General features: G+C 40.9%; 2 protein-coding genes across 7 annotated transcripts in view; one reads left to right on the top strand and one right to left on the bottom strand.

The window, feature by feature from the left end:
• GLUD1 (glutamate dehydrogenase 1) overlaps positions 1–11,236 on the bottom strand; it is a 37,546-nt gene extending 26,310 nt beyond the window's left edge. The window contains exon 1 of the mRNA XM_020996904.2: positions 10,615–11,236. Within this exon, the coding sequence (XP_020852563.1) occupies positions 10,615–11,041 (427 nt within the window). The 5' untranslated portion in view covers positions 11,042–11,236. The remainder of the gene's footprint in view (positions 1–10,614) is intronic.
• Positions 11,237–11,489: 253 nt separating this feature from the next.
• SHLD2 (shieldin complex subunit 2) overlaps positions 11,490–15,792 on the top strand; it is a 90,535-nt gene continuing 86,232 nt past the window's right edge. For 3 of the 6 annotated variants that reach the window (XR_013485218.1, XM_078150921.1, XM_078150919.1), the window contains exons 1-2: positions 11,491–11,685; positions 14,802–14,871. The gene's annotated coding sequence lies outside the window, so the exon portion shown is untranslated. Of the gene's footprint in view, positions 11,686–14,801; positions 14,872–15,792 lie in introns of all 6 variants that reach the window. The other 3 variants (XM_078150920.1, XM_020996899.2, XM_020996901.2) reach the window with 3 other exon arrangements.

The raw sequence follows: 15,792 nt of genomic DNA, 5'->3' as shown, positions 1-15,792 counted from the left end.
GTTAAGTAAATGAGGTTAAAAAATTGTTTAAGGGAAATAACATTTATTAATAATTCTTTATTTCAAAATAAGGCTCAACACAAAATTCTAACTTTTGGGGAAAGTATGCTGTTTGTGCATTGTCTAAGCTTAACTCCCATCATGCTTTCATTTTAATCACTGATTACTAAACCAAAATGATTTGTATATCCTAGCTAACTTAGAGGAAAAATAGTAACATTCAATGTTTACCTATATAATGGAATAGGGGAAGCCCTCCATTCAGTGGTCAGGGACCTACGATAGGCACAGCATAGAGTCTGTCTGTGCCTGGCCCCTTTCACCACCATTAGCTTATCAGCAGGGAAGGACTAGCACTTTGTGGGGGTGGGAAGGGGCAGTGCCAAAGAAGCCAGGAAGAGTTGCTTACTCAGTACCCTAAAAGGAGAGAGCAAAGCCTTTGACTCCCATTTTCCATTGTGTCGTTGGGGTCTGACAGCTCTCCCTCAGACTTACTGGGGGTAAGAGAGGATTTCTTTCTGCTCTTTCTCTCCACCTCTCTCCTTAAGACTACAGCTCAAGCTTCTGGCTGCTTCTTTTCTAAAGAATAGGGAGCCAAAGAGCAAATCTTAGAGCTGACAATAATGGTGGTCCATCCTAAGAGTTTCAGGAGACAGGTTAGCTTTCCAAGTTCTGACTGGAGGTGAGATGCTTTCCACAACTATCACCTAATCGAAAGAGATGACCACCACCAAGTGGATGAGCCATTCATGCCTGGCTGGCCAGGAGATGCAGCTCTTGAGTTTCCACTCAGATATTACAGATCTGAGGTAAATATAAAGTATCTATTCAGCAGGGAGTCTTTCCTACTTCCCAAGAGAATATACTGGAAATGATGGGTTACTGGGCCAATTTTTTTTGTGGTAAAAGAAAATAACGATGCTATATTGTTATCTACTACTTTACATAATGAATGACTTTTCTAGAAGTGACCCTATTAATACTCTTGAAGAGAACTTAGTCATTAGCCAAACCTAATATGTAAGAGATTTTTTTTCCCCTCGGGTCTCTGGGGTGAGGGCATAATGAGCCAGAGAGGATAATGGAGAGTAGAAAGCCTAAATCCTCTCTCTGGGTGTTGGTCTCCGGCCCACACCCAGGATCTACTGTCAAAAAGGTCTACTCTCCACCCTGGAACACAAGTGATACAGCATGCTTAGTGACAATGGAATTTTAAAATAAAGGGTTAAAAACACACACATACACACAGAGCCTAATGTCTTAGGAAGTTTATAATTAAAGTCTGCAGGTTTAAAAACTACTTCCAAATAAATTTATACTAAAAGGCAATGTGTAAGAAACATTAACGGGCCTGTATGACTCAGAGGATTTGGGGTGAGAGTTTGAAGTCACTTGCTGTGTTCTGTGTCCCTTCACAAAACTCATTCAGCTTCTACAATTCACTGTGGCTTTAGTTTCCCAAAATATAAAATACCTGTAATAACACTTAGCATTCAAAGGGAGTCAAAGTCAATATACAGCATTATGCAAAACACCTTGGAAACAGTAAATGTGACTTTTCCAATATTTAAGATTTTAAAATAGTGAAATATGGAACAAAACCACTTACTGCATTTTGTGATCACCTAAAATAAAAGCATACACAAACCTCTGGTGACATAGCTGATAAAACGATAGTTCCAAATGACAATAATAATGACAGTACATACAGCTTTCAGGGGAGATGAAAGTCAATTTGTTGCTATAGTGACATGGGGGAAAATGTTGACAACAAAATGACTAAAACTATAGCCAGTTTGAATTTTTCTTGCTTTCACTGGTTATGAGTCACAAACACCCCCACCTTAAACTGGCATTTGTTTTTATGACAGATCATATAGTAACTAGGTAAGTGAAATAAACAAAGCCATAGGCTTGTTTGGTTTTTAATTACCACTAGCTAGATCTCCCCTTGCTCTCCAAACCTTACGATAATTTTCTCTAAAAGGAGAGGGAAAAGCAGTTCAGCAAAACCAACCAGTACACTGCGGTTGAACAGTCTACGTAAGGCTCTCCACACCAGTTTCCTACATCTTACAGAGAGGAAGACAATGCAGTCTTCTCTCTTCTTCAGGACTAAACTTGGTCATTATAATTCTGCAGCGTTTAGTTTAATGCTGTTGTCCTCTATACTGTTCTTCTTTGTGTCACTTCACGTAGTAAGTCTTCCCATGCTTCTTGGAATTCTTCATATCCATTATTTCTTATAGCACAGCAATATTCTATCACATTAATGTATCACAACTTGGTTAGCCATAGCCTAATCCACGGGCATCTGCATCTACTTTGTTTTCTGTTCTTTTCTACTACAAAAAATTATTGTTCAAAATACTTGGTGTGTATATGGGGCCTCTTTTGATTCTTGATCTGCCTTTCGTGCAGTCTTGGGCAAGTCCCAGGAAACTCTGGGTCTCACTTTCCTCATGGAATGAAGGGATTGGACTGATCTCAGGATCCTTTTATACACTTAAAAACTGAGGACACTGCCCCCCCCATGAATTTCTGTATGTGGCGTTGTATCTATCGATGTTTACCATGTTTAGTTGTGACCCCAAAGAACCCTGAAAGGGTCTCAGGGACTCAGGAGTCCCTAGACCACACTCTGACAACCACTGGATCAGATAATCTAAGGTTCCTTCCAAATACAAGTCTTATGTCCTTATCATAGAGGTGTAAGGCAGTGAGGTCCTGCATTTAAGGTTCAGGCAATAATGTAGTGGAAGAGATGAGGATTTAACAGAAACCTCACCAGCAAAGGCATGGTAAAGGTAGATGCATCAACTGTGTGATCACTTATAAGACAGCTTGTTGGAGGATTTCTTGTTCAGGTATAGACAGGTAGGACCAGATGGCCTCCCCAAGTTCCTTCTACTTCAGGTTCTACAGTTCTTCTCCAGAACCTTCCTAACGTGGTCCTGCTCTGCTCATCCAACTTTATCCCCAATCTAATGAGCATTTTTTTAGTGTCTACTTATTATGCATAAAGCCTTCACTGAAGTTCTGGTCTAATGCCTCATTATGGCATGGTCATGTGCCAGCTAGTAAGAACATGGTGATAACTCTTGATTGCTGTCAGGCCCAGCCTGGCTGCATTTGGTGTATTGTAGACCATGTCCAAGAGATCAAGTGAAGGTGATGAAATCTGGAGGCCACAAAAATGCTCAAAGAACATCTAAGATTTAGAGGTGTTGACATCTGTTCCTATAGAATGCATACTTAATCAATTAAGTTATAGATCCTTAGAGAATGCTAAAGTAGTAATAATTAATTCATACAAAATTAAAGAATGTTCTATGTTACCTATATCAATTTAGAAATCAGAACTATCAGAATTGCCTTCACCTGGAATGAACGCTTAACACGGACTATAGTTTGTTTTACTTAATAAGGCAAATAATTAATAATTATTTGTAAGGCAAAATTTTATTAAAGTCACATACAAATATTCACTTGATTCTGCCCCTTTATTAAAACTTGGCCTGGACTCAAAAATACATTTTAAGCTGTATTCCTCTCTACTTTCTGCTCATGATGAAACAGAAAAAAAGAGCTGCGCTCCTAATGAACTTGGGCAGGCATTACTAAATCTTTATTTGGGTCACATCTATTCAACTTCTAGCAAAGGAAGTAATTCTGAAAAATTGGAAACTCTTAAAGACTTCCATAAAGAATAGTGTGATTCTCAGGGAAAGAACAAGAAGTTCACAGCTAACTAAAACACACTCCTTTGCTTTTTAAGGTGGCTGAGGGGAGACAGGGAGAAAGAATACTATTTAAAAATTATTCCTTTTAAACTCTTAGCTGGGGAATACTGCCTAAAAATTGCCTTGCTCCTAGCAGATACTTATAAATGTTTACTGAAATAAATTATGTCTTAGATGCTCTACTTACTCTTTAAAAATTAAAAACTTGTCTTAGCTCTTTGCATGAGTCTCCAAAAAGGTACTGTATATTGTTACAGTAATTTTTTTGGGGTCTAAATCTGTGCTTTCATGGGGAAGGAGCAGGTATTCTGAATCTGAGGCCTGTGAACTTTTAAAACTGCATTTCAACATAATTGGCTTCCTTTATAATCCTTTGAGTTTTATTTTTTGCCATGAAAAACATCTTTCCAAGGACTCCATAGGTTTCACCAGACTGCCAAAGGGCAGATGGCATAATGCACTTTCTTTCTTATTAAAAAATTTGTTGCATGAATACAATTGCTAATTTGTTTTCTTGATAATTGCTTTAACAAAAGACATGGCACCCAGGAAGGCATAAGGAGCATTCTTAACTGCTTTTTGTGCAATAAAACATTTACATTTGTTTTCAACAGTGTCCTCTGCCTTTGCTCTTATAACACTGTCATTTTAGCTTTAGTATTAGAAAGTATGAAGAAATATTGCTTTTGACAACCATTCCTTTTTTTTTTTTTTAAGAGAAACTACCATCACTGTAGAGACAAAGATACCACCAAACCAGACCGTTAAGGCTACATTTCATTTTTCCAACATTAGGAACAAAGTGACCTTGGCAATTTTAGCTCTTTTTCTGGATAAGATCTTTGAGGCTGCTTTGTTCACTTTCAGATCTCGGGAGAAAATGTTGAGAATTGGCTCAGAGATTTTCACAGTCATTGAATGAAAAAATTTCATTTAAGAAAACCATATAATTTTGTCTATTTATTCCTAGGAAATGTGGTAGGGAATCTCAGTTAAAGGCTAGCTCCATTTAGGATAGTTTTCATTCAGACAATTTCTATTAGTGATTGATCAGATACTGTTCAAAAACCATTTCGTTAAAGTTCATTGCTCTCTCTAAGATAAAAGAATGTTATTACGAATTAGTTAAACCATTCTGGACAACAATTTTAGAACCACACTTTCAAAGTCAATAAATTATGCAGACCCTTTAACCCAGAGATTATATTAATATAATATATATTATATATTTATATATAATTGGAAATAAAACAGATGTCTATCAATCGAGGGACAGCTAAATAAAGTATGGTATATGAATAAAATGCAATGTTGTTCTGTTGCATGAAACCTGAGTATTACTGATTCACAGAACCATAGGGAGAACTTTATGAAATAGGAAATGGGCAGAACCAGGAAAACAATTTACCCAATAACCATACAAATAACATGAAGGAAAATTAAAACTACCGAAAGAACATTGGCCCTAAAGGAGTCAGGGGACCTGCAAGTGAATTGGATTTAAGTGAGAGAGGGTTGTGCCAAGTTAATGAGCTTTATTTTCTCCTCCAGTGCAATCTGGGTCCAGTGGCCAGATACAGTTCAGGACACCTGGAGATGGCCCTGGATGCAGTGTGAGGCCTTGGCCTTCGTTAAGGTCTTTCCCAGGTCTCAATTTGACTGAGGCAATGGCCATTCAGTGAGTAAGGCTAGGTAAGAAATGAGGCAAAGAATGGCCCCTTCTACCTAATTTAAAAAATATATACATATCTATCTATCTATCTAGGATGGAAGACCCAAGGAATGTAAATTTTGATCACTGAAACCTTGGCAAGATATGTTGGGGTTTACAGCATAGATTTCTTTCTTAAGAACCACGCCTTAAACCCGAATCACTGGCTCTCACTGATTGGCCAACAATAGTCCAAGTCTCACTTGGTCATAGTTTGGGCGCACACGCACACACGCGCGCGCACACACACACACACACACACAATTTTTTTTTGTTGTTTTTTTTTAAACAAAAAAGGTGCTTTCTTAAAAACTGCCATGGTACTGAGGTTTAAAGTACAATGTTCGTCATTTTACTATTAGTGATGCCTGTGTACTTGTTAGGTTGACTTTACACGGACAGATGAGTAGGCATTAAATGTTTGTCTTTCTGCACAGGTCATCACTGCCCCATATTTTTGATCCATGGGTCATATCACAGTCATTTACCTCCTGTGAAATCTTAAGAAATACAAGGACAACAACCTATAATCTAGTTTGGCCAATATTATTAGAACATGTAACCTGGTGTCAGGTAGAGGGCTCTTAGAACATGTACTGGGGTATCATCCTGATGAAATCTTTCAGCAATTAGAACCTAGCCAAATGAAATCTGAACAAGGGTAAGCTAGACTCACTAGGAAAATGAATTTCTCTCATTCTGTCCAGTAAGTTTTCCAAGTTTTATGCTAACATTTCAAGTTGAATAATTTGTAAAGATTTATAACAAATAGGGAGAAACTCATGAGTAGAGAGCCCAATTTTTCAGCTCCTATGTAGATCAAAGATCTCTCCTTTTATAAAGTTATTAGCACTTCAAGTCTTTCAAAAGATGCCACTTCAGCTTATTTACTTGTCATATTGCTGTCTTTTCTTTTTGCATTCTGGCTTATAAGAGTTACTTAGCAAGAACAAAGAAATTCAGTATATTCATGTTTATCATGAGATTTGTAACTGAAGTACATAGTAAGAAGAGTCCCTGAAAGAGTAACTACTAGGATTTCTTTGGTAAAAAAAGAGGTAAATGAAAGAGCTGTTACGGTGACCTTCAAAAAGAATTAAGAGTGTCAGAATTTTACTAGGGATAATAGCATGATGTAGTAGAAAAGTCACCAGGTTTGGGAGTCAGCACCTGGGTTCAAAACCCTGCCTCTAAAATTGTGACCTTGGGAAAGTCAATCTCTCGGCTACTCCATTTCCTCCACCGCAGAATGGAGTTGGATGGCATTAGGGTTGTCAGATGGATGTGACCCACAATACTTCACAGGCCAGAACCAGATTTAAAATGTAGTTCCTAACTGATTTTACTGTGTTGGTGTATTAACCTAAAAAAATAAAAAATATATAAACGTGGTTTTCTAAGTCAAAATGCACTCATAAGAAACCCCATGTCTGGTTTTCGTGGCTACTGTTTTCTGAGCTTGACACCACTGGACCAGATGACTTTGATGGTCTTTTCTGGCTCTAAATCTAGGATCCTAATGATTACTTAGAAAAACTAAAGAAAATCATTAATAACAAAAGAATCAAAATAATGTATTATCACAAAGTATTTATCAGAGATATTAAAGAATCTGTACTGTTTCCTGAAAATATCTAAAATTAGATAGCAAATATCTAACAATGTCTTTGATTACATCCTAGTATATAAATTAGTCCTCGTATATAAATTAAAAAGTCATAAGTCATTACAGTATCAATATTTAATAACTGTAGCTTGTATACTAACCCCAAACCCTAAAGATTCAACATTTAGAGTTATTATATATTTTTAAGTGTTTAAGAAAACACGATACCCATAACATCCCCCAGCCCAAATTCTGAGTGTAAGAATCAAGTTGGGACGAGAAATCAAGTTAAATTATGCCCAGTATGTATACCTATGTGTACATACTGCAAATACATTTTAGAAATAATCTTCCATAGAATTAAATATAAACAACACTAACCTGTTTTTGAAATAAACTCAACAAATGAAACATGAATGGGAAGGAAATTTGTTCTATGGGCAAAATTTGTATAAAATCTTATATAAAAATTTAAATATAAAATATTGCATATAAAAACATTTTTACATTTAAAAATATATAGTAACATAAGAAAGCAAATATTCCAAAGCTAATACATATAAATGAGCTCTATCTCTGTCAAAGTAGTCACCCTGGGAAGAAATGTTTGAGGTTCAAAACATCTTATCAAGATATTACTCTGCAGTGGATAAAGCACAGGCCCTGGAAGTCAGGAGGACCCGAGTTTAAATGGGACCTCAGACACTTGCCACTAGCTGTGTGAGCCTGGGCAAGTCAATCCCATTGCCTAGAGGAAAAAACAAAAAAACACCCCCCCCAAAATATCATTCTGCAGCAGGTTCTTCTAAATCAGACCTGCACAACCTGTGACCCAATGAGCCTTCCTAAATCCTTTGGAGAGCCACAGGTTGTCGAGGTCTGTTCTAAATTCTTCCAACAGTGTAATGCTGTGTACGGAGAATGGAACTTGGGGAGTCAGGAAAGACTTGGGTTTAAAATTCTGGACCTAACATTTGCCAATTGTGTGACCGTGGGCAAATCATTTGACCTCTTTGTGTGAAAAGGACTGCAAACCTTCAAGTTGACACATAAATGTGAGTTACTGCTTTCATCCTTTCAGTGTAAACTTGATTTCTGTAAACAGTCAAGTTATTTGGGGCTAAGCATATTCTGTAAAGTGAGTAAAGTTTCATATTCTAACACTGTATGATTTGTATCATGGAATATCTCATTTGTTTCTGAAAGAATTCTAAAAGGAAGTCCAAAAATTGGTTTTTATCACACACACACACACACACACACACACACACATACATATGTACGTATATAATAGATGCAGAGCCAAGATGAACCACTCACAAAAATTAAGAACTCATTCGAAAGATCTAGTTTCTTTGTGCTTTGGGGGGAAAGTGGTAGGGGTTCACATACTACACAGAAGAGGATATTCCTCAAATCTTAATGCTTTGAATGTAAAGTATTTAATTCTGAGTATCATCTCTCCCAGAACTGTTTCAAGCTTTTTAAGTGTTCAGTGAATTGAGCTACTCTAGATTCCTTAACAAGTATTTGTACTATAAAAAGTCACCCATTTTTGCTGCCAAATTCAATACTTCGGTGTTAAAGGATTTTGCTGCAGCAACAAGAGGAAGATATGATGACTTTGCACTAAGCTCTAATTGTGTCACATTGTACGCAGCTCCCCTTTGTTTAAAAAGATGAACAAAAAGAAATTTGACCTTATAGGTTTTAAAACTAAAACTGGCAAGGGAGGTAAACAGACCGCTATTATCTTACAGATCGTGGCTGCCTACTCTTCTAGCTCATCCCTTAGAGATGTCTTTAAGTAAGTATGCCACCTATTTGTTCAAATTAAGTCACTGATTTAAAAAAATAAAAAAATAAAAAGCTAAATAGCTTAGGCCTAAGAACCCATCCTCAGGACATAACACTGGAATCTTCAAAAGGGCAGGGGCTCTGAAGTCAGAGAACGTGGGCTCATATTCTGCTTCTGACACTATGTGTGTGACCTTGGACAAATCACAACCTCCCTGGACTTCAGTTTTTGAATCTTTAAAATGAGGGGTTTGGACGTGGGCAGCTAGGTGGCACAGTGGATAGAGCACCAGCCTTGAAGTCAGGAGGATCTGAGTTCAAATCCAGCCTCAGACAAAACATTTGACACTAGCTGTGTGACCCTGGGCAAGTCACCTAACCTCAACTGCCTAAAAAATTAAAAAAATTTTTTTTAAATGAGGGGGTTGGATAAGACAGCTTCTGATATCTTTCAGTACTAGCTGCCTGATCTAAATGGTCATTGCTACTTTACAAAATGAAGAAACTAAGATTCAAGGTGGTAGTTATTGTCAAGGTCACATATATGGGTGGTGTCAATACAGATTTATAAAATAAAATTCTGTATATCATTAAGCTAGTGATTGTTCATTTAAAACACAATTCCAAGCAACTGCCATTCCTGAGCACTGGAAATTGCTCCAGTTTTCTTTGTAAAGAGAAAGATCTTTTTCTACAGTCTGTTTGGAAACCACATTTTAAATGTGGCTGACAGAAAAGAACGGTCATTTATAAATGAGCCCAATGTGGCATAAACAACACTGGAATACTGATACTCCTCCCCCGATTACTGGCCCATAAACTTCTTAGGGCCCTAGAGATGAAAGGAAGGCAGCTCTTAAGATTCTTCCGCTTCTGCATTTCCCCGTTAACAAATGTGATATAAGTAACGATCTTTTCAACACCAAAGAGGCTCTGCTGTATTTCTGCGAAGTTCATATTTACTAAGAACTGGCTCTCTTTTCTTTGCTCAGTTCCAGATCATGAGGTTTCATTGAGCAAAAACTTGATTTGAGTCCTTCCTCCCGAGCCCCAAATCAGTAGTTGGCCACGCCCTTACCACACCCCCTCGAGCTCTTTCATTCGATTGGCTGGCAGGCTGGGCAGAAGGCACCTCTAGGTTGGCCGTCAACGTGCTTGTTTATGGGAGGACCAGTTAAGCGTTTTTGTGCATCTCGGGGGTGCCCAGGGCTCCACAGATTAAAGCCAACCGCACAAACTGGAAGGAGGAGTGAACAAAGCTGGTCAGACCCAAAGGTCCGCTCTCCTTCACAGCCCCAGGACCCCAGTGTATGAACCATGAATCGAGCGGCACTGATTTTTAGGAAGAGGGGGGGCCAGGTTACCCGGTAAAAAACAATCAGTTCAAAACCTCCTGGGCAACTGACAGAGGGGATTGGAGAACGACCCGTGAAACCTTCAAGTACGTCTGAAGTTAAACTTACTGGCTACTTCTCCCTTAGAGTCGGTATAAGTCTTTTTTTTTTTGAGGTTACCACTAGGTACCCTTCTCCATGGAGGAGCAGGAGTCGTAGACGTGTCAGGCATAGGAAGGGGGTGCTTCCTGGCTCCCCTTCTACACATCCCAATCTACATTGTATTTTACAATTGTAAACACTAGCACTAACGGCCCCACGCTGGTGCATCCTCCAAGGGGAACTTTCCAGGGGAGCATCGGTCCGCCCACTACCCCGTCTCGGGACGTTGGCTGGGGGTCGCCCCCGCCCGTCGTCACTCACCTCCCTTGCAGGGAGTGCGGTGCTGGCTGTGCTGAGCCCGGTAGCCCTCGATCACCTCCCAGGAGCCGTTGTCCCTCTTGATGGGGAAGGTGACGCTCAGCACATGGTTGCAGGGCTTGATGATGCGCAGGATGCCACGCACCCGGTTGCGCTTCTGCTCCTCGGTCTCCCGCGTCTTCAGGTCCTCCACCAGCTTGTCCTCCACGATCCTAGAGCCGCGGTCGAAGAAGCCCTCCACCATCTTGAAGAAGTTGGGATCGTCGTCGCCGGCCCCAGCCGCCTCGCTGTAGTGGCGTCGAGGGGCCGGCGGTGCGGCGGCGGGCTGGCCCCGGGCCCACAGGAGCAGGGCGGAGGCGGCGGGGTCCGCGGCGGCGGCCGAGGCCCCGGCCCGGGACAGCTGCAGCGCTTCCCCGAGGTACCGGAACATGACGGCGGCGGAGGAGGCTCGAGGATGGGGGCGGCTCGGAGACTGGGGCGGTGGGGCCCGACGGGAGGGAGCGGCCGCTCGAGCAGAGCTCGCCTTCCTGGCTCGCTGCTTTCTCCTCCCCTCTCGGCGCTTCACAGCCTAACGGGGAGCGAAGGAAGGGCTTTCCGGGACGCCGGCCAGAGCTACGCCTTTTAATGGCAGGGGCGCAGGAGGGGCGGGGGCGGGGACCAGGAGGAAAGGCGGGGCGCGCGCGCGCGCGAGCGCCTCTGCTGGGCGGGGGTGGTGGTGCTGGGGGGAGCCCCGGCCCCCAACGCCACCGCCCGCCGCCTCTCTGACGACCGACGCGCGCGACCGAGGCTCGCGTTCTAGGCCTCCTGCCCTCCCGAACGCGCCCCCGCTCATGCCCGTGCGCGAGGGAGGAGGTGGGAGGAAGGGGCGTGTCTTCAGCCGGCGCGCGGCCTTGGCCGCGCCTGGGGGGACGGCGACTGGGACCGCGAAGCTCCTCCTGTCCCGGAGCGTGCCCCCTCCCCCAGCGCTGCCGGGTCCGGATCGGGCTCCACCTCCTCCTTCCGCTCTCCCCTCTTCCCCTCGGGACGGCGCCCTCCCTGGAGCTTCCCAGTCACCGTGGCCTTGGGGTGCCTGAGGTCAGTGAGCCGGCGCCGGGCGTCCGGGGAGGCCCAGGCGAGGCCGAAGCCGGGGCTCGGCCCCTGGGGCTGGTGGGGGAGTCCTGAGGCGGGAGGCTTGGACCAGAGGCCTGGAGTGGAGACCCCGCCCCCACCCCGAGGAAGGGCCACGGCCTGTGGAGAGGCCACGTGCTGCGGCGGCTTTGAACTCGGACACCGGAAGACCGGGGTTCCAAAGCAGCGGCATTGTGTGGTCCTGGGCGAGTCACCTCCCCCTCTAGACGGGCAGGTCCTAGACAGCAGAGACTGGGTTTTGCTCCTTCCTGTATCCCCCAGTGCTGGTCCCAGGGCTTGGCACACAGGAGGCGCCTTACCTCTCTGGGCCTAGGGTTCCATGTTTGTGAAATAAGGAGGTTGATGATGACCTTCCCAGGTCCCTTCCTGCCCTAAGTCCAGGATGCTGTGAATCAGACGCTTCTGATGAGGTTCCTGCCCTTGCAGGTTGGAACCTGAATGAAAAGAAGGAAAGAAAAGCATTAACAAAGCGCTAGGGACCAAACCGTAGGACAGGCCTTGCACTCTGAGAGCTCACTTTTTTAATGAGACAAAAACACATGGAGGTGTTTTTAGTTACAAGTAATTTGGAAAAGCCCCGTGGTCTTTAGGGTGCAGATGTTTTTTGCAAAGCAAAATTTTTGTTTTCATTTTTCATTTAAGTAATCGGGTTTACTTACATGAACTTGGGCAAAATTCTTTCATATTATTTTTTTCAAGGCAGACGTTAACAGCTCTTCTTTAATGTCATTTCCACCAATAAAATAACAGTTCCAGATGCAATGCCAAGGACTTTGGGGACAAGCACTTTCTTTTCTGAGTCTTCAGGAGCTATAGCTGAAGCTCCTATAGGAGCATTAAATGGCCAGGCTGCATCTCCACAGGGGCTGCTTCCTGGAATGATGGCTGAGGGCACAAGGCTCTTGGGTACAGGGACCTGGGCCGTATCCATTGGGGTCTAAAGGGAGATGATGGTCAAGGTAGTGGTGGCCCTCAGACATATATCCAGTTACCTCAAGTGAGGATTCTGCAACCAGATTCTCTTGTTCCTGACCTCTTTTCTAAATAAATAAGTAAATAGATAGATATGTATATGTGTGTGTGTGTGTGTGTGTGTGTATATTTGTATATGAAAATTAAATGACTCTTGAAAGGCTTTCACTACAGATTTGTTTGCTCTCTTCCCATAGTTACAAATATTATCCTTAGGGACCCTAAGGTGGGCTACCTGGTGCCCTCACATTGAGGATCGTTCGCAGATTGTCCAGTATCCACAATAATAGGAAGGCTGATTCTGGAAACTAATGTATAAGCCAAGGTATCAGTTAAGTGGCAGGCAGCTAGTTGGCTCAGTGGGTGGAATGCTAGACATCGAGTCAAGAAGACCTGAGTGCATTCGAGAGCTGGAATAATAAGTAATGGTCATTTTGGGGCTTTTAATAAGGTTATGCTCTTGGGAGATTCATAGGAGTTAGCAGGCAAAGATTTAGAACCCTAATTAGAGAGGAGCGCTCTAGGAGTTTGGCAAGGTAGTTGAGAGATACAGTTCATACACAGGAATGTAAATTCCTTCTTTGACCTTACAGTCTAGTTAGGGAATGTTGAGTAAGTTGTTTATAATCAAAACACAAAACTCTTGCTTTAAAGTATAATTAGGCTCCTGAAAGGGGTAATCAGATAGATAAGTCAGTCATTGTAATGGAAACAGGAGACAAATTTTCTGCAATTAAAGGTTAGTGTTGGAGAAATTTGATTGTAGGCAAATTTCAGATGCAGTTGATACCTGGAAATGAGGAATTTGATACCACGTGGAGACTAAGAGGAGCCATTGGGATTTTATGAATGAGGTAGATAAGCATGTATTTCATTGAGATTAATCTGATGTTTAAGATAATATGACCCAGACTAACCTTGAAATAGGAAGATGCTTTGGTAGACTATTCTCTTGTTTTTCCACTCAGGTTTTTCATTAGTGTCAATGAATTAACTACAAGAAATTCACAGTTAATACAATTAATTTGCAGCTTTCCTTTCTATACTGTGACTTTTGTTGCTAACACTTTGAAACATATCCTTTGCATTTTACGAATAGGAAATTACTTTGTGACCTTGGCCCAACTCATCTAACTTCTCAGTATTTCAATTTCTTCATCTATAAAATTAAGGGTTTATGCTAAAAGACCTCAAGGTCCTTTCCAGCTATAATTTAACAATCCCAAATACAACAATTCCACTAAATTCTTATTTAGGAATATTGTATTGGTTAAATGATAATTCATAGAGTTTCATCTGTATTATTAGCAACATATTTGACTAAAAAAAAAAATCAAGTGACTCTTGAAAGGCTTACCCTGCAGGTTTGTTTGCCCTCCTCCCATATTTACAAGTATTATGCAACCTGTATGATACCTCAACATAGCATTTACTTTATATTTTTACTTCTCAGGAGAAAGGTTGTTATATAGAACTAGATAGCAAATTCTTCCTTAGTTGTAAATTAGGCACTTAGAAGTACAATGATTCATGTCATTATTAATCTAACAAATATTAATCATCAATTTGCATGTATTATAATAACTTTTAATGGCATAAATTTAGGTGGCTTAGAAATTACTATAAATTCTTAGATATTTAATTTACCCAACAGAATGTGTACTTGAAACTCTCTAATTTTCACAGTATTCTCAAATGTTGCCAAGTAATATTTTGCCTAATTGATTCAGCTTAATGATCTCAAAATCAACAAGCATTTATTAAGTAACTCCTGCCTTGTAAGCACTGTGCTAGACTCTGGGGACAGAAATATAAAGAATGAAGCAATCCATACCGTCAGGAGTCTTATGTGCTAAGGGAAACAAGTACATACAGAAATATATACAGAATAAATATAAGGAGAATAAATACAAGGTAGTTAAATGGAGAGTGGTTGAAGAGGAAGAACAGGCATGAGAAGTTGGGGAAATCTGGAAAGACTTTATTGACAACTTCCTTTTTTATAAGTGCAGTTATATGTTGGTTAAGAGTTACCATCATTTGTTAAAAGAAATACTTTCATTAAAAGAAATATATCTTTTCATTTTTAGTGAAATGTGTGCTGTGTCAACTGATACATCTTGGGTAGATATCCTAGTTGTTTATGGTCAGAAAGTTAAGGTAAGAATTTCCTTTCACTTGATTATATTATGTATATGTATGTGGACATTTGACTTACAGCTTATATTTTTGAAGTTTATTTTGAAAGGGAAAGTAGTACAAATGAATTACATAAATTAAAAGCTAGAAAGTTGTAATAGCTTTTCACTTAAAATTTGATGTTTTGCTATAGGAACTGAGTTTTACTGTCTGAATTAATATTTCTTGATAGGTATAGCTGACACAAAAAGAAATGGCTAACTGTGAATGTTTCATATCACATGTTAATCCAAATTGAAGAAATATTTTAAGGATTTGTTTTATTGAATCTCGTTCATTCAACTGGCATTTATTGAATGCATCAAACTGTTAGTAATACTTAGGGATACAACGTTAAAAAAAAAGTCTCACTCTTCAAGGATAGCCATTTATACCAGATTGAAGAAAACTGTATCTTTTTTATCAGTCCAAGCATTTGTTAAGCTCCTAATAAGGCCTTATTAGCTAAGATAAAGAAAAGTGGGTGAGTTTTGGGGAACTATTTAGTCTTTTTTTGTAACAGTAAAATCACTGGGGAAAGGGAGGTACTGAAGAAGACATTCAGTACATTTATATAATAATAGCAAACATCGCACAAAATGGAGTCAGTTAATATTCTTCTCAAAATCCACTTTCAACAAGGGAGGCACTCAGAGGGAAGGCATGCAGGTTAAAGAGGAGTAGGAAAGGCTTCTTATAGAAGATAACTCTTTAGCTGGAACTTGAAGAAAGCCAGAGAGGCCAGGAGGCGTAAACAAGGAAGGAGTAAGATCCAGGCATGGAGGACATTCAGTAATGCCTGGAGTCAGATGGATTGTAGTGTGTGAGGAACTGCAAGGAAGCAGAGCTATGTGGGGAGGGGGAAGTGAGGTGTTAGAAGATTGGAAAGGTAGGAAAGCCTGG

This window comes from Phascolarctos cinereus, unplaced genomic scaffold (assembly GCF_003287225.1).
Source record: "Phascolarctos cinereus isolate Bilbo 61053 unplaced genomic scaffold, phaCin_HiC Scaffold_3;HRSCAF=262, whole genome shotgun sequence".
Taxonomy (NCBI): Eukaryota; Metazoa; Chordata; class Mammalia; order Diprotodontia; family Phascolarctidae; genus Phascolarctos; species Phascolarctos cinereus.
Note: the sequence above shows the minus strand (reverse complement) of the source record. Positions and strands in the feature narration are given on the sequence as shown.